The sequence below is a fragment of the Lissotriton helveticus genome, chromosome 1_1 (assembly GCF_964261635.1).
Source record: "Lissotriton helveticus chromosome 1_1, aLisHel1.1, whole genome shotgun sequence".
NCBI classification, from domain to species: Eukaryota; Metazoa; Chordata; class Amphibia; order Caudata; family Salamandridae; genus Lissotriton; species Lissotriton helveticus.
This window is the reverse complement of record NC_136057.1, coordinates 350,488,115-350,512,799: the sequence shown is the minus strand read 5'-3', so window position 1 is coordinate 350,512,799 and position 24,685 is coordinate 350,488,115. Positions and strand designations below refer to the sequence as shown.

Sequence of the window (24,685 nt, the reverse complement as noted above, 5' to 3'; positions counted from 1 at the left end):
GTGGAACATTCAGTGTTGGTGGGGGGAGGTGGGAATCTGGATGTTTCCTTTCTGTTTCCTTTTGACAGATATACTCCCCCCACTCTTCTGTATGGCTGACCTCAGTTGGTACATACTGATCCTTATTGACCACAACCTGTAGAATCATAGATAGGCAAGTTTAATGCAATCACATAGAATATCCGAGGCCTAGGCAATCTTAAAAATAAACGCCAAGTCTTGGCATACATGGACAGACATAATGTGGAAATTGATTTTTATAGGAGACACACCCGAGTTTAACCGACAAGAACACATTAGTCCGGCATTGGTAACAGTCTGCTTATTATGCCTCTATGCCGTGCATACTATAGGAATGGTGCTATATTTCTTAGTAAATCCGTACATTTTCATATGCTCTTCTGCCACAGCGACGGAGAGGGCAGATATTTGTACGTCGATGGCACTCCAAAGGGTACCTACATCACTTTGATTATTTCATATTCCTCCAATGTCGATAGTCCTGAATTCTTCGAAGATTTGCTGTCATTGTTCAGATAACGCTCAGTTTGCAATATTCTATGGGGAAGTGATTTTAATCAGACACTATGTCCCACAACTGGCTACCAATCCTACACTAGTAAATCACCCAAAGGCTACTAGATTGTTGAGGCATATCATACAAATGGACATGCTGCAAGATGTGTGGAATATATTCGTAGCTCTCCCTAGTACATGATGTACCTTCTGATGTTGAATTCTGGCTCTCCTCCGCGGAAGTCAAATCATGGATTACACGAATGAGGCGCCACTTGCCCTTCACCATGTATGATCATTCCTCCATAATGTGTGCTTGACCTCCCAGGAGACAGCTATGGTTACTTTCCTTGGCACTGTCTTAATGGACACAGCTAATCCGCATAGAAAACAAAATCACGCGAATGGAGAAAAGATGTGCGTTAATTCATCACCCTCACATACTCTCCACACTTGTTGACGCTACACAAGAGTGTAGAGACCTCCTAGACAGTGAGACTCAATTATTGGCTAGTGACACTGAAACCAGCAAATATGGGGAGAGCGATCAGCCAAGTATAACCCTTGCATGGTGAGAAACACATTCCACTGACACTCTATACTTCCTTAAATTAGACCCCGGGGAAGTAATTTGCAATCAGACTGCCATTCTACACGAATTCCATTTGAACTGCTCAAACCTGTAGGCTAGCAAAACACTCACCACAGACTCCAAAAGACACATCAACATAGACAACATTGCTCTAGCTTGGATTCGCGGGCGGCCCCAATGAGTTCCTACTCGAGCCCATTGCTTCACAGGAAATAATTTAGACCATTTACATGCTGTCAGGGGGAGAGGTCTCTAGGCAGTGACGGCCTCACACCTGAATTCTACAAAGCATTCAGCTCTTGTTTGCACGGCGATTAGCTGCCTTCTGCCAAGAGACTGTGAAGTCGAACTGCCCCCATTCACTAGAGAGGCAATCATTACAGCTCCCTTACAGCTCTCTTGAAGCCAGGTAAAGATGGACAGCACTTACAATCTTAGGTCATTGTCCCCCCTAAACTTTAAACAAGATACTGGCGCATGTTATGGCAAGCAGACTGGCTACACTGTTGTCCCGCTTTAAACAAGATACTGGTGCATGTTATGGCAAGCAGATTGGCTACACTGATGTCCCGCCTGGTCCTACCTGAGCAGTCAGGTTTTGTACCAGGCAGGGCTATGTCTAACAACCTATGGACCTTCTTCATGATCATGCCTCATATTATACAGGATATGAATTCCATATCTGTGCTTCAGAATGCCGAAAAAAACATTGATTCTTTTAAACCCTTCCCCGCGGGGCTAATTCCTCCGCTGAGCTGGGGGGAGGAGGGGCGCATGCAGCGCCTCTGTGCTCGTGACGAGCTCAGCTCGTCACGCAGCACTGTGGCGCTGTGCTCATGTCGAGCTCAGCTCGTCATGACCACGCCCGTTTTAATGAAACGCTCAGCACAGCAGGGGAATTAGCCCAACGTGTGAGCGCCGCGCGTGTCATGACGAGCTCAGCGGCACCGTGACTCATGACGAGCTGAGCTCCTCATGAGCACGGAAGAGGTTAAATGCCTTTTCTATGTGCAGTGCTACGAAAAGATTGGCCTATAAGGAATCTTATTAAACTGCTGTACACTGGCCCCTATGGCCCAAATCTGCTTCAATGGTTGTATCCCGCATCCATTTCCGATCTGTAGGGAAACACGGCAGGGATGACCTTGTCCCTCCCTACTGTTTGTCTTGGCCCTCAAACGTCTGGTGACCTGGCTCCTGAATAAACATTCACATAGAGGACTGACATGCCCAATAAACACATATTGTTGTCACAGTATGCTGACGACATTATGCCATTTGTTAAAGACCCAAATACAAATCTTCACCACGCATTGCTGAAATAATACAATACGCAGCTATATCAGAGATGCGTTACTAACCAGACTAACCTGGGTAGTGTGCGACACGAGTCTTCAATAAGAAACACCAGCATTACGCTTAGACCTGGGTGAATTCACTGTCCCTGATATGGAGCAATAGGTCCATGCAGCACCATTGCACTATATTGCGTTTTGTTATGCCTCTACATGTGGTAATCCGTATACCCTTATAGAACTGGACTGAGTGCCGACTGGAGGATTGTGCACCACTGTGGCCACGAAACCCCTGAAACAGTTACATACCATATTTATGGTCTGCTGCCCGCTTTGGCATATGGCCACTCATGTCGACTCATACATCATGCTCTCCGCATATTCCCTTTTTGTACAATCCTTCTCTGTCCCTTGACACTAGAGAAGGGTTATTTAGAGGGGACCGGACTCTTACACCCCTGGATATATTTGACAATATGCACTTCAACAATGCAGCAAATACAGCATGGGCAGGCTTTCTGGACAAACCCCGGAGTTTCCCCCAGCAAGTAGGTCGCTCCAGAAACATTATATGGTTGCAATACAAAATAATGCCCCTATATTATCACCTTGCTTTGTGCATCACGATGTGTGCTGCTTCCTTCTTACTTTTGTTTTCCCTTCCTTCAGGAGCTGATGCAGCAGAATGAAATTGGTTATGTGGTAAATGCCAGCAACACTTGCCCAAAGCCAGACTTTATTCCAGAATCTCATTTCTTGCGTGTGCCTGTGAATGATAGCTTCTGTGAGAAGATCCTGCCATGGCTGGACAGATCTGTGGATTTCATAGGTAAGAACATTTTATACCGTGACTGAGTTTAAAACAAATTGATTCTGCATACTGGGCATTATTGAGATTATTTTCTTAAGCAGTCTTAATTTTATCGGGCTATGTGATGCCTGCGCACGGATTGGTATCACCCTACACGCAGAAGCCTTTGAACCTTCTCCTGGGTCAGAGATTCCCTCAGGTGGCTTTGTGAATGGCAGATATGTAGTAGACAGAGAGAACCTCAACACTTTGCAACACTGGGGATCCCCTCTGTGGAGAAGCGTGGCTCAATGGTTAGAGCGGCAGACCCTGATGCAGAGGTCTGGCCCGGCACCAGGGTTCAAGTCCCGCCTCGGCGGCTCTTGGACACAATTTCCCCGGACCTGATAATTCTCGCCTCAGTGCCTAGTCTAATCATGGGTCCCACTCTGTGACTCTGGGCAATAGCTTACGTAATCTCCACAGCGGCCCCAGCAGTGCTTGGATGCCTGGCTTCACCTTGGGGGTGCCCAGGAGTGGACATTTCACAGGAAAGCCAGGAAGGGTTCCACAGCGGTATGAATACAGCGCTACGAGAACTCTGGGTAGAAGGCGCTATATAAATACAAACACATTTACATCTTGTAGTAGAGATCCTCACACCTTCTGTACCTGGGCATCATCTGTTTTACATACACATCTGTTTGCATCACTGATGATAAACCTAATAGCAAAACCACTTAATTGTTTGCACATGTGCTTCGGCTATGTGAAACCACAGGGTGAACTCACCCCAGCTGCCCTACCACCCCTACCTAATCTATAATACTACTCCAATGTACCCCACCCCACTCTGAACTAATCTACCCCACCCCACCCCACTCTACCCTACTGAACTCCAGCCTACCCCACTCCAATCTACTCCATTCCACTGCACTCCATTGTCCCCAATCTGCCTAACTCCACTCTACCCCATTGTACCCCACTCTTTCCCAATCTACCTCACACCACAATAATGTACCCCCTCCCCCAATCTACCTCACAACACTCCAATCAGTGTACCCCACTCCCTCAATCTACCCCACTCCACTCTACCCAAGTCCACCCCCACTTCCCCAATTCACCTCACTCGAATCTACTCCAATATTTCTCCCTCCACTCCACCCCAATCTACCCCACTCCAATATACCCCACTCTACCTCGATTCAATCTACTCCACTAATCTATCCAACTTCCGCACTCCAATCTACCCCACTCTTCTTTACCCCATTCCACTTTACCCCCATCAACCCCACTCCAATGTATCCTACTCCATTCCACTAACTGAACAGCAGCTACACTGGTGTACCTAATAGCTAAAACTAATTGCCAAAGCCAGTAGCTGTCACAGCCACGGTCACAAAAAAGGCAACAACCACTCACTTGCTCTAAAAATTGAAACATATACGGCAAGGGCTCCCCCTTACTTAGGACCAGTATGGAATTCGACTTGCTGATTGTGTTCGCAGAAAGGGCATGCTATCTGCTATTACGTCATTTTTAATATCACCTGACAAAGAAAAGCCAACAATAGATGCTGTCAGAGTTAAGATTTGGAGCACTATACCAGCAGTTTAGTTTGATGTCCAAGGTAGATATGAATGATACCTGTGGTAGACCAACACATTCTCCTGGGATAAGAGGCAGGATCTATTGGAGGTGGGGAATAAAGGTAGCATCCAACCAGGTCATCGATGCTGCAGGGCACATTGCCGATATATAACTGTATGCTATTACCACTGCATTTAAATCTTGTTTGTTTTGGCGCAGATCAACGGTTCTTAAACCAAGTGCTTTGCAAAAGATCTGGAATCTCCTCTTCAAAAGCCGTATCCTTTGTCTCACACACCAATGAAGAAATGCAGAGAATGGATGTAGAGGCTGATAATGTTTTAAGTTCTGGTAACATAAAGGAATACACCTAACTTCATCATAGGTTGTAGGAAAGACACCCACCATTAGCATATTAATCAACCTTTGTGGAAGTAGTCATTACTACACCAGCAACATTCGAGATCTCAGTGCTATCAGAGAACAACAGAGTACTTAGAGCCCAGCAGTCACTCGCTAAGACAAAGCAAGGACATCAATATTACTTAGTATGTAAGGGCTGCTGTCTGGAGGAGTTACAAATGAGAAAAAAAGACAAATAGGCATTGACTGTTGTGAAGAAAGGCAGTGCTCTAAGGGTCAAATCTCCAACTCTTGGGAAAACATAATACCCAAATAAATCCTATTGACCACTTCATTAGAATGTTTGTCTCTTGCAGTAGAAACAGACAATTGTCTCTGTCCCCAGACTTCAAAGGAGCTTCAAGCTATCCCCCTGATGGGCAGGAAGAGCTTAAAAAATAACTACAGGTCAATTTTGACCCTCGAAAGGCAAACCAATGTGTGACAAACATTCTGAGTTGTAGCATCTCCTGCTATTGTGCCACTGCTCCAACAAGGGAACTGGATATGTGCAATAGATCAGCAATGCATGAATTTCCACATGCCAATAACCCAGCACAAAGGAAATTCCTAATAAGTACTGTGAACAAATTACTTAAAGTTCACGGTTTTGCCATTCATTTGAAAATCTGCACCCAAATCTTTGATGTGTATGCTGAAGTGCATACCATGAGGGAGGGACCGTTTTCTGTTTAGACGAATGATCAATATATTTTGTGTGACTCATCAGATTTCGTCTCAACTCACCTCTGTAGACTCTTGCACCTACATAGTATGGCATGCTGGACGTTATGGCGGTATATTCAAATAATGGAAGAGTGCATAGTAGAGTTGGCACATGATTAACTGAGATGACAAATATGCACGGTAGCAGCTTCACAGTAATTCTAGTGGTTGATAAACGAAAAAAAGATGTTGAGAATTTTATGTCCATCATAGTTTTCTATAGAGTCCACAGTGACCGATGCTTCGCTGAATGGGTTGGAGGGTATGAAAAGCATTTGCATCTCTTGAATATGCTGGTGATCAGAGCCATCCTTCCTGATTTAGAATTCTTTCGGCCAGCATTAAAAAATTATTTATTAATTGAAACAAGTTTCACAGTAACATTGTACTCTCTCGTCACGCATGGAGGAATGATATCGAGGATTCTCTGGAAGCCAGCCAAGCTATATGGCAACGACTCATCATTTGGAATATCTGTGTCACAACAGTCACCTTACATAAGTACAAAATGTGCAAGTAAATGCCTTAAGCAGAATCACAACAGAAACCCACAAATAGGTCTACTGCAAAGAGCCTGGTTTCCTTAACTCGGAAAAGCATAATATAAACCTTTTCAGAATGGCAAAAAAAGGCAAAAGGCCAAGACTTTGTGACTGGGTATTATAATACAAAAATCAAGGCGGTAGTGACTTTCATATGCTGCTTAATGACATTTTGCTATGCCTTTATACTGATGATCGGAAGGAAAAAATTGTGAAGCTAAAACGGGGGAAGACCAGAATGAATTTGATTGCTTCAGAATGGCATCGTCAATGATGGTTCCCAGATCTGTCAAATGGTCATCAAATCCTTTTCAAGGAAAGCCTAGAGCTCATTCTGTAAGGGGAAAGTGGCTACCACAGTCAGTATGAGTATTCCAATGTGCTCAGCCTGTGTTTATCATGAAATGTTCGACCTAAGTCAGTTTCCCCTTTGTTCCTGATAGGTTGTAGGCTAAGCCCAGAGTGCTCTCGAATGGCTTTGTATAATCATGTAATTAGTTCTCTCCCATGACCTGTAGTGTGCAGAGTATGTACGAGCGTATGTGTAAGTGGTTCTAGGTGCTCTATGTGCAATGCATTTTGATCACATGTGATATCCTGCTGTTTAGAGGGAAGCAGGCTTTCCAAAAACCAAAGTGGCCAACTAACTCCTGGAAACTATAGAGCAAGCCTTCTCCAAGTAGGTCTCCCACATTACTCGGTCTGTATCCATCAGAGAACCGTCCATATTCCTACTGTATTATTTTCCTGGCTGTAAATGTGCTCCTTCGCGTGGTAAGGCCCCTGAGGGGACAGCATCAGAGCTTCGCCTAGAGCAAAATTTCTGTAGGAAATACTTCGTCTCAAATCAGCGTATAGAAGTGCATAGCCAGTTGAGAAGATTGTTGGAGCTCTGAAGGCCTGGGGTAAAGAGGATCTCGTGTAGCACTGCCTCTCTGATCTGTGGCTCTGAATAAAATTCCTTGATGAGGTGATTCCATGCAAGCCAGCAGGCCACCCACTGAAGCTATGCAGCAAAATAATAGCCCTGAAAGTCTGGGACACCTAATCCGCCTCCATTCGAAGGGAGTTTGTTTGGTCAACAGCACTCGTCTTTCGTCGGAACCCCTTATCATGTTGCCAAACACTGAGTCCAATTCTTGGAAGGTTTTCCTGGGGATCATTAGCAGGCGATTCATAAAGGAGGCGCGGTAGCATTACCATCTTAGATATGGCCACACAACCCCTTACCTATAATGGTAGCATGATTCAAAAGGAGATCTGGGATCTTAAGGAACGAATCACTCCTCCCAAGTTGCTCTCTAGTCTGTTATCTCTGCATGATGCGTATTGATGTCCTGGTAACGAAATGTGTGGGGCCCCCATTGTTATATTTCACCTACCAAACTAACTTCCTGTCTGGGCATAATTTTTGAAAAAGGGATTATGCAGGACTTAATTGTTGACCATGCCTTGCGCCCTCCGGAATGCATGCATATGGTGTCTGATATTAAGGTCAAGTCAGTCATTTCCCTGAATTTTTAGCTTTATTGCCAGATCCTTAATAGTTAGGGCAAACTAAATGGGGATAAAGGACATCTCCGACGCGTACTCCTGTCCACTTGCTTACTTCCAACTATGTGGTAGCCTGTTTTAACTCTAGATGGGCTGTGGAGCTTTCTCCAGAGCACGATAGAGTTGTCCAATATATTAATGAGATGTTCCGACGTTGCATAAACCTGTTCTGATCCTTGTTGACGAAACCTGATAGGCTAGGGAGTCATCTGTCTTCCAGTATTCTCTTTAGGATCTTGTATTCAGTATTTAGAACTGATAATGGCCGGTATAAGGACTGCTTCTCAGAGTCATATCTAGGTTTCAATATCAAGGTGACTGTTGCCTCATGCCTCATTTGCTGTGTTCATAAAGTGATTGCTCGTCTTTGCTTCTTCATATAGTTTGACCAGTCTAGTGACCAGCAAGGCCTTTTGCGCAGGAGAGAACTCAATAGCTAGGCGATCCTAGCCGGGTGTTTTGCCCCTTGCTAATAAACAGACTGCCTGACTTCCTGTTTCAAGATTGGCACCATCATCTGCTCAGTATGCTCACGGAGTACCTGGGCCATTTAAGTCCCTGTTGGGTATCAGAATCGGCCTCTGATGACTATTGCACTGTATAATATTGTTCATAGGCTGCATTAATCTCCTGGCGCGCGAGGACTAGATTTCCAGAGTGATCCTTTACAGAGAGGATGGGGCCATGCAAGTGTTGTGGTTGAGTCAGCCGTGCAAGTAATCTTCCAGCTTTATCACTTTCTGAGTGCGTTTTGGCTGTATACCTGGCAAGGTCCATACAGTTAATAGTTTCAGAAATACATTTTACAGGCTTTTTTTGTGACCCTTTAAGATGATCCATGCGGATTTGATCAGTAATCACCTACTATTCTTGACCCTGTGGAGAGGTTTCTGTTGCTGCAAGGTCAACTACAATTGCGATTTGGGCCCCTGTTGTTGCAGGAGTACACGCTCCCCTCACTACCCCCAATAATGCTTTCCATTCCATCATAGGAGGCAGTGCTGATGTGCTCACGAAAATAATTACTAATCGTCTCTCAATGATACCCTAAATACCCCGCCCTCAAGCCATAGGGGTTGCATTCGCCAAGTAAGTATCGGGGGTAGGGATTGTGCACCAGGTCAGTCCCAACTCCAGATGGTTATGTTCTGATAGCTTTTTGCCCAGATAGGTTACATGGTATATGTGTCATTGCAGAGATCTAGAATGGACCACTCAAGCTAGTCTGGCATGGGGTTTATGTGGGGGTAAATAAAAGGAATGCTCTTCATGTCTGCATTCCTAGCTCTTTATGCATCTATAAGCATCCGTTCCTGCAATTAGTCTTAACGTTTTAGAATTATGGGTGGCAGGCTTTGCCGGTAGGAGATTATAAGAACGATCAACCTCTGTGTCAAGCACAGAGTTCCGATCCCTGCCTACCAGCAAAGGAGGGTCCGCCTAAGTGACCAGCTTCAGCGACAGTGTTGCTAGGAAGCGAGGCTGATCCATGTTAGCATACAAGCTACCTAATGCAATAGGGTACCTATTTAGGCGTCCGTTAACCAAAATGTGTCTCCCATCCAGGTCCTGGTGTGTTTCCTCTACTGCATATGGGGTTCTTAGTCACATTCAAATGGCTGTATCTCTAGCATAGGTGGAATAAGAAGCACTTAACATCTTGGGCTCTTCATCTCAATCTATCTCCCTCCACATTCAGGAGCATTTGTTGAAGATGCGTAATGTGTTCCCTTCTTTTCTAACTGTGTGGGTATTCTTTAACCTTTTTTGGAGCTCCCATAATGTTCCAGGTTATGAACTTCTATCTCCTGTTTCCTCATGGTACGGTGCAGCGGTTCCAAATGATCCTGTTTCGCCATCATCTTTAGTGGGAAGACCTCTTTTTGGGAAGCAAAGCCAGTTATTAGTTATGATTTGGCTGGACTCACTTTTTTGCCAACTCCTCCCGTTTAGAACTCCAAGGCAGTGACAAAACTGTCATCTGGCCTAGCAACAGTTAATACTCCATATGCGCCCACCAGGCACTGTTGAAGAGCAGCTGCAGCCTCCCTGCTGCAGTTTTTTATGGGCAATGTACACACAGGTCCCCTGTGGGCAGTAATACTGAACTGAGAACTCTGAACTAAACGCAAAGCTATGACTGTGATTATGTGACTTGGTTCTAGCCCGAGAAGGGGGGCGGTTCAAAGGGTCGGTATCTAATTGAGCTAGCTTTGTAGCCCGCTACGCTGCCCATAGTATGATTAAAACTTGTGTTCATTAAGGGGGTTGGGGGTGGAATTAAAAGAACCACAGATCATGATTTGTTGATTGCATGCTACTATAGGGGCATCGCGGCACAATGTTGACTAGGGATACATCTCTTAATTACTCTACTGTACAACTCTTCAGAAGCATTTGCCATCAGGAAGTGGTTCAGCCAACCTACCCCAACTCAACCACACCCTGAATAAAACAAATGACAAATATAATCACCAGTTGCAGTCCATCTGGTCATAGGTTAGATACACTAGTGGATGAGACCATATAAGGTTATCTGTTGTCTGGTTGGTTACTGGAGGAATTTGACTAGAATTATCGCTGGAATCAGAAACTGTTGTGTCTGTCAGTTTCTTGTTGAGTTGAATATCTAGCGGTATTTCCGCAGTCTTAACTGTCTTAAAGTTGTAATCTGACTCCGATATTGCATTTGAAGAAGTGTTCAGCTAGATCTCGGACAGTATCGTTTTACACGTTTACTAAGGCACATTGGGTAGTGTTAGTGGAATTCTCCAGCAATGCCTCAACATGGATGTCTGAAGGCCTTATTTGGCTCAGTTTCCATACACACCTTGCAGAATATTCCACCTGATGTGGGTGATGGGGAGGGGGGACAGGTGTTTTGCGCACTCAATATACTGATGTGGAACTCTGTTTAGACCTCCAAAATGGTAATCATTTTGACACCTCATCAGAGGTGGAGTTGGACTCACCTTTGTGGTCACCCCACTGTGGAAAGCACCTCCTTTGGTGTAGTGGTATGTAGACGAGGAGAAGTGTTGTAACTGTAATCACCAATTGTAGAAACTAAGCCTAGTCTTCTTACTGAAATTTTGCAGCCTTGGTCTTTGCTACTTTTCAGGGAAACCCTAACAGACACTATCTGCTCCGGGGTCGAAGCGTTTCTTGGTGCTGTTGGTAAGTCACCCCATGGCTAGGTGCCATAGGGCAGATCTTGTGGTACATGCTTTGACAAGCACAGTAAACCTGAAGTTCTACTCAACTGCTCTGCCTGATAGGGAATTCATTGTAAAAAGTACTACTGATGGACAGAATGCTGAACAGTGCCAAACACTCACCCCCACCACCCCATAAAGTCTGAGATCTGGGCCTAAATCCATGTTTTATTTTGCTCACTACGCCATTCCAGTCTGGACGCAGCTGTATGCAAATCAGTCTTGATCCTGGCAACAGCCCAGCCCGAACTTCCAAACCAGGTCCTTCTTGGACAGGAAAAAGCATCTTAGGACCGGTTTCAGGGTATCACCCCTCATTAGCCAGGATAGCTTGAATCCGGTGGCATTGTGGTGGCGTGGTGAGCAAAAAAATGATGGATTTAGGCCCAGATCTCTGTACTGGGGGTGAATGTTTGACATTGTTCAGCTTTCTATCCATCAATTTTTCTTTTTGCATTTGAAAGGGAATTAAATCATATAGATATGTTTCACAAGAAGGTGGCCTCATCCAGTTTGGATTTGCAATCTCTAAATGAATTTGGCTTGTTGGACAGCTTCATTGCATTCTGGAAGATAGTGAGCAAGGTCTTGCCTGATGTCCATGAGGAGTTTAGAAATTCCTTTTCACAAACCGTCTTAAACAGACAGCACATAGCAAAATACATTGTGAGAGATGGACTGGAAACCCCGCACACCATTTAGGTTGTGCTCTGGACACTGGCACAGTGACTCTCACACATACTTTGATGCGTGCCACAAGTTTCTCGGAAGACTTGGCAGGCATTCCTTATGAATATGCCCTTTGATGGCTCCAGTCTGTTTTGTGACTAGGCAGATTTAACTTTAGATCCGTGTAAAGAACGAGCTTTAATTCTGATCCTTGGGCTTGCTTTCTTCGGCCTGCCTGTTCCTTCAACAATATCAGTTGTTCAAAAGTCAGTGTCCTGGCGTACTGCCAGAAGTAGCCATCGCAGCCTTTGCAGAAGCTCATCCAGCCTCCAGGGAGTATTTTGGCTGTAAAGGACAGGGTGACCAGCAACCTAGCCAGTTCTGGTCTTCCTCTGCTGCACCAAGATGTTATGCCCCAGCAGGTCGAAACCGGTTTTAGGTTCCTTGGGGTTCCTCTTCAGGTTCAGGGAGGACCTGGCTTGGCAGTTCACGATGGAATGTTTCTATTAAAGTATTCAAAGGGTACCTCCTGTTCATTCACACATGAGCTCTGCAGTAGAACCTCTGCTTCTATGGCCTGAGTGAGCACTGTGGTTACCTCTTGGAAAACATATATTTGTCAGAAATGAAGGTCGGTACCTTTTATGCTGGTGAAGGATTCCACCCTGACTTGAAGCAGGTTGTTTTTTGCCTCACCCTTTCCAGAGCTTACAGAAGTGACATATGCTGGACAGGTCACATGGACATAGTGAAGATTGGAGAACTCTGGTCTCTGCTGGTGCTGAGGCACCACATCATTCTTCCGGAGTTGCACGCCTACCAGCTGGCTCTTAAGGCCTTTCTACTTCCCATTAAGGGCAGCACAGTGAGAGTTTTGAAAGACAACACGACCGCCATATGGTACTGCAACAAACAGGGTAGTATGGGCTTATGTGTGCTGCCCCAGGAAGTGGTGGCTGTGGTGCTGGCTTGGCATTCAGAAAGTTTCCTTGACTGACACCCATCTGGCGGTTTTCTAAACACCATGATTGACAAACTCGGCAGACTCCATCCAGCCGACCACAAGTGGCAACTACACTCGGAGGTAGTCCAAGACCTACTCTACCAGTGGTCATGCCTTGGGTGTATCTATTTGCTACTACATAGAATACTCATGATCAAGCATTTTGAGCTTTAGCGTTTCCACCATTTGGGTTCCCTGGGAGACTTGTTTCGTCTGCTGTGGGATTCCAGTTTTCTCCACAGGTTTCTGCCTGTGTTCCCTGGGATCTGAAGAAAGTTGGAAGGGACCATAGTCCGCTCATCCTGATTAGAGGATCTTGTGCTCCGACGTGGTGCGTCTGGGTATTGGCCCTTGCCCCATCATCCACTGCCAACATCTTTCTAAGGACAAGGAAATACTTCACTGGTTGCACCCCCAAGAGAGCCTTTTCTTGTATATCGAAAAGACTAAGGAGCACCAAGTGGTATAAAGGCGTGCTATACATTAGCCAACAATGAGTCTCGTGAGGGTCTTCAGGCTAGTTCTGCCATAGCTAAGGCCTTCACTATGGTCCTGGCTAGGTATGTCCAGTTGTGGACATCTGCCAGGCAGCTATATTGACATTCATCCACACATTCACCCGACATAACAGCCTTGACTCTCAAGTCTGTAGAAAGAGCCATTTGGCACGTTTGATCATGCAAGATTTTCTAAGTGACGACCACTCCTCACACCTTGGTCTGGTATGTATTTAAACGATGATGCATCTGCGCTCAGAAGGGTGATAATGTAACCACATATTCCACACCAATCCACCCTCCTCCATATTCTGTGGAGTGGACTTCTCTGTATTAAAAATTTTCTGTCACTGACTCCCCTGTGCTTAAGAGCGTTGGAGACTATGATCTGACATCTGGGTGCAGGAGATGCGCCTATATATGTCGCTGGCGTGTCTCTTCTAGGGGTGGTATAAGTTCACCGTAGTGTCAGATGGCAACACTTACTTGCACATTTGAGAAATTGCTGGAAAAAGTTTCTGGGTCCAATCCGGCACCTGAGGAAATTCAGAATGTGAGGAATCCGCGGTTAACTAGAGTATCCACCAGAAAAAGTGTTACCGAAGTCAAGTAACTTGTTCTTCCACTTCACTCTTCCCATAGAACAGTACCCATACTTAGGATTGTGTAAATACTGTTAAAACATGTTTGATATGAAGAAAATAGTTGTATGTATTTTTTTTTCTTTTGCAATTATTTCAGCAGGAAGTAGTGTATTTAGAGGATCCTAAAGAATGGCAAAAATCCTAACAATAGCATACCATATATCGATAACAAATTGAGTTTAGTGTTCCTTTCATATAAAGCAAAGGTTTTGTATATGTAATATGCTGTCGTATTCTGATTATTTTGATATTCTATTTAATACATTTTACAGCATCCTGATACCTTGTGTGAGATTAGTACTGTAATTTGTTAAGTGCAGGCCCAGTATGTGAATGTACTTTGTGCTACATAATTTATTCCAGCTATTAGTCAAAGTATTATTGAATTCAATTATACTGTGTGATTAAAGATATATGTAACATTGAGATAGTTCTGCCAGTAAAATGCTTCATTCTGTTGTAGAGAAAGCAAAAGCCAACAATGGGAGAGTGTTAGTTCACTGCTTAGCTGGAATTTCCCGCTCTGCTACGATTGCTATTGCATACATCATGAATCGAATGGACATGTCTTTGGATGAAGCATATAGGTAAGGAAAAGAAAATGGCTTAGAAATTAAGCGTGTGGAAGATTCCCCTGTATGCACATCCTTTCTGAAATATTTTCTCAGTACCAAACAAAACAGAAGGACTTGATGAACCAGAGAAGACCCACTGTTGAGCATTGAATAATATTGTTAGGTTAATATTGCACTAATACATTTGTAGAGCATCTCAGTGGTGTCCAGCATATGCTTTTGACTTGAAGGCACTAGATCAGTATTAGAATTACCAAATTCATAGAGCTTCACGAAAAGCAGATGATCCTCCTGAAGGCAAAGGAGCAATTGGAGTGCTTTCCATTCCCTAGCCACTTAGAAGGAAAAGGCATAGCTGCCTGCTGAAGCCTTTGTTGATTAGAAAGAACTGTGCCCTTTGCAGAAATTACCAAACTAAGGGTCCTGGCAGGTAGATAATGTCTGAATGTAGATTGAAGATATGTTTGTCCATGTGGTAGAGTATATAGCAGAAGAGGCAGGCTCTTTTAAATGATCTTCTGGGTTTTAGGAAACCAATGTAATATTGTAAAAGGAAGAATCCTGTATGTCCATGTAGGCTAATAATCTAGCGAGCTGGGAAGGTAGAAATTGTGAGATAAGGAATTTGCCATAGTTCATTTGTGACAGGATGATACCTTGTGAAAGTAATTCATAGCAGGCCTCGGGGATTAATAGAAAGATATACTGAAATGAATTCAAATAGAAAAAAGTAAGATCAAACAACATTTTTCTGAGTGAGTCTGATTGAAAATATATCCTCCGGTTTCTTACACAAGGGTCTGGCACAGGATGTGTGCCAAGTTTTCATAGTCACCAGTCACTCGACCATACCATATTGCTGCCTCCCACTATCAACATTTCTGTTTTCCTGGTGGTTAATTTCATGGTATTGTCTTTCAAATACAAACCACAGCAGCAAGAGATAGTCTTGAACATTTTTTGAGTGCTTCTAGATGGGTTATTCGGATAGATTAATCAGTTGAATACCAACTTCATTGGACATGAACACCAGGCTGAAAGATCAAGTAAGGCCGGCCAAGGGAGCAAAATACATTTTAAACATTGTAGGGTTCAGGGATGATCCCTGTTTTGCACTTGCTACAGTGGTTTTAAATATGGGTGACTAGTGAAATGTTTAATTTCTTGAGCAGCCTGACTGAGGATAACTAGACCAAACTATTGTCGGCTATGAAAGAATCCTAGAAATGGGACAGTAGGATTTTGCAAGGCAACCATGAGATCCAGCAAAGTCAATTTTACTCTGCCGCTTCATCTAAGATCATCCAAAATTGAGGCTGAAGCTGTTACTGCACTGTGGAGGTGACAGAAGCCCAACATAGCAAGGTCCGCACTAGAATTACTTTTAAGAAATTCTGACACGTGCCCTTGAAATGTTTTTTCAAAATTTTAATAGTGAAAATAGATGGGAATTACTGATACTATTAGGATAGTCTGTGAAAGGAAGAATATTCTTATATAGATCAGAAACTAGAAGAGTGTTGGAGAAAACTAGGTACATCAGTGGTTAAATAGCCAATGAGTTACATATTGGAGAAAACGGCAAGATTAAATGGGAAGGAAACCGCAGTTGCACTGGTTTAAAGATGTTTACTGGCACAATCACAAGAACGTGGCTATGCAAATAGTCACTGTCCTACTAGATTCTCCCTGGCATGTATCCAGTTATTTCTTTTGCTTCCCTCATCAAAATTTAATTTTTTCTCATCGGCTCACCTCTTATTTAGGGATGCTATTTTCTAATTAGCTATTCCCTGATGACCCTATAAATGCACTTTGTATGGGTGAACAAGTCGACTATCCTCAGTTTAAATTTTTATCAAACCACCCTATAAGAGGGAACCTGTAAGAAAGTATTTGATTTACTCCTGCCTGCTGTACTCCTAAATTTTAACAGCCATTGTTTTGTTTTTCATGTGCCATGGTTGGTCACCATTTTTCCACATTTAATCACTTGAACGTACACTGTTAGTTTGTTCCCTCGTTTAGTGCAATATTGTCCCTATGTTTCTAATGTTTGTACTAATGAATATGAAAAGTGAGTATGTATTCTTGATTTTCGCCCTATGCATAACATTAGAGTGTCTTTCATGTTTAAGAGCATTTGCCTTTTATTTGGAACTTAGTAAACTATTCAGATCTATTGGATTTAATTCAGTTTTTCCAAAACCCAGGGGATTGCCTAAAAATAACCCGGAAAGACTGCAATTTTGTTTGCATCTGAATACTAAGGTATAGTGGGTTATTCAGGACATCCCCACACACCTCCTCGTTAGTGTTCCTGGTGATAATGAATCAGTTAGATCAGTTAGAAGTGTGGGAAAAGATTTGTTTTTGTTATTGTCTGGTGAGACTGAATGCTCAACAAATAAATTGACAGAGATGCTGAGTTGTCTTGTGAAAAAAGTTGATCAACTAATCCCAAAACTCCTGAGGATCGATAAGTGCCTTACTACAGCTTGGTTTGGCCAAAGGATTGACACTAAATATTCCATTGGAAGTGTTAGCAACTTAACTAATCTGTGCCACATGGTATTTTTGATTTCTGAATGTTTTTGTAAGCATATTAAGCTATTGACTATGTCTACCTATTTAAGTCCTGATAGTCTAAATTTCAGGCTTAATCTAACTCTCCTGTTTTACTTGAGCTAGATTATCAATGAAATAGGGGGCAATGGCATCTTGCGATGCGCCTTGATTAGTTTGAGGGCTACAGTATATGGGGTTTGGGAGAGACAGGTCTCGTAGCTTGCAAGTTTAGGTGATGATCGCTAATGCCAGGAGCTGGAAGTGATTCTAGTGCCTCAATAAAACAGTTGATGAGATCTTGGGCCAGCTTTACAAGGCTTAATCAATGGGGGGAGGGGAGGTTCCACTTAATAAATATGGTGTACTTATCGATTCATGGTAACTTCACTAAGTCACAGCAGGTGATATTTGACAAAAAGAAAAGATTAAGTTTGTATGTCTGGGAAACTTATCAAACTGAGATAAATCTGTACTAACTGTACCTGAGTCCAAGAGACAAGATCATTTAAAAGCTTTGAGCAATCTGTTATAATATTAAAATATTTAGAGAGCAGGAGGTCAGTACCAATATATAGAGTGATGTAATAAAATGGAGAAGTGAGGAGACTAAATGAATTGGCAGGACCTGGTGGCAGGTAGTTGCTAATGAGGCAACTTTAAAACCAAGGAGCCCCATAGAGCTAAAACTATCAAACACCAGAAGACCATTGAAAGAAAGTCTTCGTAAATAATGTGATAGTGATTTAATACCTATCTGAAACATCATGGAATAGGTCTGGCCCGAACTCGTTATGCATCCAAGTTTCCATTAATATTAGATTATCAGTCTTGTGACCGGTAATAAAGTTGTATAACCATTTTATGTTTTGCGAAGGAACACTTGTTTAACAGTATATGGTGGAGGTGGGTTACACCACTCACCTGGTTATTGCTCCTGCCTGGTATGTCTGAGGCACTGCTTGCTTATAGGAGACCGTGCATGGAAAGTCCAGAGCATTACAGCGGCATTCCGTGTGCACTGTCAACTAAAAGAGAATAAATTGCGTCATGCTAAAGCTGCATTACTCTTGTTACAAAGAGCAAACGATACTCGCACTTTATGTTCTGTGATAAGCTTCTTAAAAATCGCTGTCAGGCTACGGAACACACTGGATTAAGCTATGATGTACATAAAATCCGTATTCTCTCTATATGAATTTTATTAGCTATGTATCTGTTTTTAAATTTATATATAGTTCAGTATTGTAATGTAAATGAATTTTTATAACTTGTGTTTTTATGATGGTTGTTATCATCGAAATAATGATTTACTGAACTGAACACTGTCGACTCTAAGAGTTGGTTGTTTGAGAGGTCACCAATATAGTGGCTGGTGCTGTATGTGGCTCATGCCTAAGTGGGCTTGCACCCGGTCAGCAAGCCCACTTGTTGTGATGTTTCGTGATAAAATAGGTCCCGGCTATGTGTAACGTGTAGGTAGGCTTTACCTAGGGAAGTGTACTGAACAAGCCCACTTATCATGAAAGGGTAACATCAGTATAAAGAATCACTCCAAAGGTATTAAAGGCTGTTTTAATCCAATCAGAATAAGGTGCAACAATAGATTTGGTAAATGAATTTTCTACCTCTTTATAAACAGGAGTAGACATTTACTAGCTTTTTCAGAATATAGGATTGTAGCCGTCTCCGCTGGGTAAAGAAAGAACAAGCCAAGGTAGGTTGAGATGTTTGTTTTAGTTTTATTTACTGCTTTTAATGCAACTCGGGAGAAGTAATTGCTTTACTCTGTGTGCAAGTCCAAGTTAAGAATCATGTGCGCCTCACACAATTTCCTTCAGATACACACCAGTAATCTCTTGTGAGATTGAAAACCGCAGTCAAAATGTTTTAGATCTGTCCATGCTTGCCTATCTCCCTGAAAGAGGGAATTGATCAAGCGATGAATACTATCCATCATGAAGTGCTTGTAGAAGAGGTAGGGAGTCATTCATTTAATCCTGAGTGTTATCAACTATCACTGTCCTTTCTCTTTCTTTTGGACTTGGGAAATATTTCAGGCAAATCAGTTTAGGTGAATATGTGCCCCTCACAAACATCTCAATCTTTGCTTATTAGTAGGTCTCTTTGCTCATTAGTTCACTCTCCTCCCTGTATAGGAAATTGAGTATCATTCCCTGGGGTAGTGTAAAATTCTGTATTAAAGGAGATGGAGAGCACCTTCGGTGAGCCAGGGGCCAGAAGATTTGTGAACTGTCAGAATGAGGGTGCCATCCATGTACAAATGCAATTGCCAATGTACTAGTGCTGTTTCTCTCTGGTGTACCCTGGTTTCAGGGGATGGTTGTTAATTGACTTCTTGATGTGCTGAAGATTCATAAATAAAGGTTTAAAAAATACATAACTTGGAGGATAATGCTTTTGAATCTTTCTCCAATATATAGTTTATGTTGTTCAAATGTCATTTGGCTTTCTGGGCCCATTCACCCAGGATTTGATCTGTTTTGGAGAGCGGAGGACTGAGCCAACAATTCCATGTTCAGGAAATTGAACTCCAATATGGGAGCTGATCTTGGCAGACACTTAGTGTCAAAGAGGATGAGGTTGGGATGTGTTTCTGATATGTCACCTTGACCTCCGAGCTGCCAAAAGGCACTCTTCTTTGAAGTAGTTTCTAATTTCTTTGTGAAGGGTTTCCTCTAGCTTCATTTAAAAAAGTTTGCCACCAGCTTTTAGGGTCTGTCACTGGACGATCTAGCTCTACTTTTCTTCTCTTGTACCTAAAATAAGTTCCATAAAAGTTCTGCACCAAGGATACTGTATCCAAGTCATCGAACATGGCTGTTTCTGTTTCCACGCTGTCCTTTGACATGGTGGGACCATCCTTTCTTTTTCTTGTTGTCAACTTATTCTGTTTACTAATGATCTGCAGAGATTGTCAAATAGACCACATTTATGGGCGGGCCACGTCTGTTTTGAAAAGATTGACCACAAGATCTACCTTTTCTTGGTTCACTTTCCGTCACCCAAAGGCTTCTGTTGGTATTCCTCATAAGCGATGCCAAACCGGCTTAAAGAACATAGCAGTCAAGATTTTTTATTAGTGAGCCGATTGCCTGCTCTTCAAGATATTTTCAAAAGAACGGTCATAGTCCTCATTAGGCCAAGATCAAATGGAGGGCAGGACTCACTATGTGACATGCACCAGTCTTTTTGTTCACTAATGTGATATGTCTGTCATTTTGGTTGGCTTCTTTATATGCTCTCGCTTAGTTTTGTCTTGCTTTTTATACACATTCATTGAGCCTATTGCATGTTAAGACCTCTATCTTCTCTCATGGAAGACTACTTTCCTAATAGCCCTTAATTCATATGGTAAAACCATTTAGATCCAGGCTTTTCCTCTCAGCTAAACACTGTTTTCTCAGGCACGGCCCTACTTAGGACACACCCTAAACATATTCCTATGTTCAAACTAAATAGATTTGCCTTCCAATATGATTCAGTCAAACATATTCTTCGAAGCAAAAATTCTTAATTGAGAGGTTACTTTGATTTTGAAGTTCTACCAAGACCTGTTGAGCCTTTCATACTAAATTCATTATTGCTGGAAAGATAGCCTTTTGCATTACACAGTAGAGACATACATTCAGGGTGGCATCCTTCCACACTCTACAAGAACGGTGGCAGCCTAGATTGCTTTTGAACTGAATTGGTCATAACACAGTGATTGTATTGACCTCTCTCAGTGGCCTTGTTCTTCATCTTCAGATGCAACCTATTGAACAAATGCACTATATGGTCTGGAAGCATTTTACTTGCCTGGATCCTTGCCATCAAAGATGGTCTGCTTTTCGACCTTAATCATTCTGTTTTGTAAACTGTTCCAATCAGTTGGGAAGCAAGAGAAGTCAAAGTGGATTTGTGGCAACTGCTCCCAAGCTTTGGTTTATTAACTGAGTCAGACGTTTCTAGTACTGTTATTTTCCAACAGGTTGCCAGCCAAAGATAAGGTAGGACACTATAGTGACCATAAAGGCAACTCTATTTTATTCTCTCTCCTTTTTCTGGTGATAGTTTGTCACTGTAAGAGTTGAAACCATGTTTTAAAATGTAGATGCGTTTATTGGTTTTGTTGTAAGACTCAGACTTCTTTTCGTCTAATAAATATCTTTTGCATTTTGCAGGTTTGTGAAAGAGAAACGACCTACTATTTCACCAAATTTTAACTTTCTGGGCCAGCTTCTTGACTTTGAGAAGAAGATCAAGTCCCAGACCGGGCAAACTGTTGCAATAAGCAAGTTGAAGCTGCTCCATATGGAAAAAGCAAGTGAGAATACATGTGCCATGGAAAGCAGACACAGTGGGGGACCTGCTGCCAATCTCCTTTCTGCTGCCTCTACCTCTGAGATTGGGGAGAACACTGTGGCTACTACTGTAGCTATCCCACAGCCAGTGACTACCGAAACTGCCCCGTTGCTTCAGGGCATCAACGGCCTGCATGTGTCTTCAAGTGACTGGTTAGGAGACAGCAATAGACTTAAACGATCTTTTTCGTTGGACATCAAAGCTGTGCCATATTCCACTGTTCATGGTGCGGCAGGGACAGCCTCTTCAGAAGAAAATCCAGAGTGCTACAAACCATCCATGAGTTTAGATGTCACCAGCAAGCCAAGCCAGTTTTCACCAGTCCAGGAAGTCTCAGAGCAGACCCCAGAGCCTAGCCCTGACAAAGAAGTGGCCGGAACAGTTGAGAAACCCCCCAACATCCATTCAATGGAGAGCAAGAGCAGCCGAACGCATTCGAGCAGAAACACCAGTCAGACACTCAAGTCACTGCTGCACCCTTTGCACCGTAGCGGCAGTATGGAGGACAGCTACAAAACCAATTTCCTCTTTGGCCTTTCCACGAGCCAGCAGCATTTGGCCAAGTCCGCTGCAGGGTTGGGCCTCAAGGGTTGGCACTCTGACATCCTTACTCCACAAACATCCACCACCTCTGTGACAAACAGCTGGTATTTCGCCACAGAAACTTCCCATTTCTATTCTGCCTCTGCCATCTATGGAGGCAGTAGTAGTGCCACTTACTCCACCTACAGCTGCGGCCAGCTAGCAACTGGAAGTGAGCCTGCCAGCGCTGTGCGCCGGAGGCAGAAGACAAGCGACCGTGGTGACTCAAGGCGAAGCTGGCATGAGGAAAGTTCCTTTGAGAAGCAGTTCAAGAGAAGAAGCTGCCAGATGGAATTTGGGGACACCATGTCCGATACCCTGTCCCGGGAGGAGCTTGGTAAAGTTGGTAGTCAGTCCAGTTTCTCTGGCAGCATTGAGATTATTGAAGTATCTTGAAAAATAGTTGAAGAAAAAAACACTTCCCAGTTAATCTGAAATAACGATTAAAGTACTTTTTTCAGAAGGATTTTAACGAACATAACAAGGATTGTATTGTACAGTAATGGACTGTACCAGCTGCACTTGGGAGAAATACGAAAAGTTAATTTCCCCTCTCCTACCCGTACCCCTTCCTTCCCCCACCCTATGGGAAAATGCATGATATTAAATTGCACATACGTTTTGATTCATGAAAGAGGAGCGATTGTTTTGTTTTGAAGTAAACTCTCCACAAACCAGAAACTGGTACTGCAGTTAAGTCAATCTACCTGTGGCAGAAATTGATGTACCAATCTGCAAGCCGCTCTGTATGCGTTGCACCTTAACACAGACATTAATCTAATTAGGGAGCAGGGCCTACTAGTAATTGGATTCAGAAAGTTGAAACAATGTTTGAAGCATCTCTGTGGTTAAACGATTTGTTTGGATAATGGAGTTAACGCAGTGTCTATCCCAAACCAGTGTATTTTTGTATGGAAGAACATATCTGGAAGAAGCTGTAGACCATGTTGTTGTCCGCTAGTGGGGTGGGGCTTTAGAAGAACAAAGTGATGTTAGTAATGGAAATAAGAGTGAGGCTTCGACCTGACGTTCTATAAATATTCATAAACAATCTTTATTTTTCAGTAAGCAGAATGTTTTCACGTTTATTTTTCGTGTAGTGCTGCTATAAAGCCGTCGCCATCTGCGGGTGGGAATCTTGTGATATGTATGAAATTCGGTGCTTGTTGGAGGGAATGAAAGGCTTGCTGTCCAATTAAGTGTCCTTACTGTAACAATGATCATTTACTGAGGGGAATCTAACTGACCCTCTTAAACATCATTCAATGGGTAATGCATAGCAAAGGACTGTCACCCCCTTTGTTACATCACCACAACTTCTAGGGAGGTGGTAAAATGTACATGACTTTTGAAAATGCATTCCTACTGTTTGTGCTTTGTGTCTAAACATTCAAAGTGGAAATATCGGTGCTTAACACAAAGTCCTGCATCATTTGATTTGCATCCCGAGTATTTGTTTGTGTACAGATAAGAATATTGTATATGTTTGCCAGAGCCTGTGTTTCTCCTCCACCCTTCAGTTGATCCATTGTGGCTGCTACACTGGTGAACCACAACATGACTCAGAAGATCGAGGTGGCCGTTCTGGCTCCTTTTTATTCCTAAATCAAAACCAACTCCGAACAGTAGTGTGACCGCCTTACACCCAGATGAAATGGCCAATGTGTACTGTAGTGTACAAAATCACAAAGCCATCTGGGGTCTACTGTTCTCTTCAGTGCCACTTTTCTAAGACCTAAATTCAGTGCCAAACATGCTAGCCTTGGGTCACCCTTTGTTGATTTGTGTATTGTCAACTGATTATGTCAACTCTTAAATCCTTTCTTATGAGATCTAGTTATGAAAGTAGGCCAGCTTATCTAGCACCCAGCTCGGACTCGCCCACAATTCACCCAAAATACGTAATATGTGAATATGTTCAACATTTGTCTAGGTTAAGATTTTACTTCTATGTTGGACTCAACACTTAATAAAAATTTATTAAAACAAGTTTTACAGTTACGTTGAACTTGGTGACAGCTTGGCATACCTTCATTTAGAAATGTAAAAATAAAAGTAGCAAAATTGGTTCAGTGGGTGTATTGTGGTTTACTTAAGGTAAGGTGGAACCTAGGAAAGTCTGAGCAAGTCAGACCATTATCTAATAAACCCTTGTTTCTCAGTCAACAATCCTTGGTATCAATGTGTATCATCTCTGGTGCAAAGCCAATCTGAGTAGATCTAACAAGTCTTTGATGTTAACAATGCTCCGAATTATTCTCAGGAATCATTTAATAGTCTACTTAATTTCTTTCAAGTAGAACCTTTCAGTTTTTGATCTTCAATATTATCCAGCCTTGTACTTAAGCAGTGCATATTACTTAACATTTTTGCTATTCAGGCCACATTTCAGAATCTAAAATGTTACTACATCTTCAATTATCTAACGCTTAATGAAAAACCTCTCCGGCAACTGTCTTGGAAGTATACATTTCCTTATTGGCTCCTTCCATTAATAATAATTACTTTTCCCACCATTGTATCTTCCCTGTTAAAATGTCATACTGTGATTCGATTAAAG

The 24,685-nt window shown here is 42.7% G+C and overlaps 1 protein-coding gene across 1 annotated transcript in view; it reads left to right on the top strand.

Annotated features, from left to right (window-relative positions):
* Positions 1 to 24,294, top strand: part of DUSP16 (dual specificity phosphatase 16) — a 359,160-nt gene extending 334,866 nt beyond the window's left edge. The window contains exons 5-7 of the mRNA XM_078673542.1: positions 3,073 to 3,232; positions 14,499 to 14,622; positions 21,363 to 24,294. Of these exons, the coding sequence (XP_078529668.1) occupies positions 3,073 to 3,232; positions 14,499 to 14,622; positions 21,363 to 22,521 (1,443 nt within the window). The 3' untranslated portion in view covers positions 22,522 to 24,294. The remainder of the gene's footprint in view (positions 1 to 3,072; positions 3,233 to 14,498; positions 14,623 to 21,362) is intronic.
* The last annotated feature ends 391 nt before the right edge of the window (positions 24,295 to 24,685 follow it).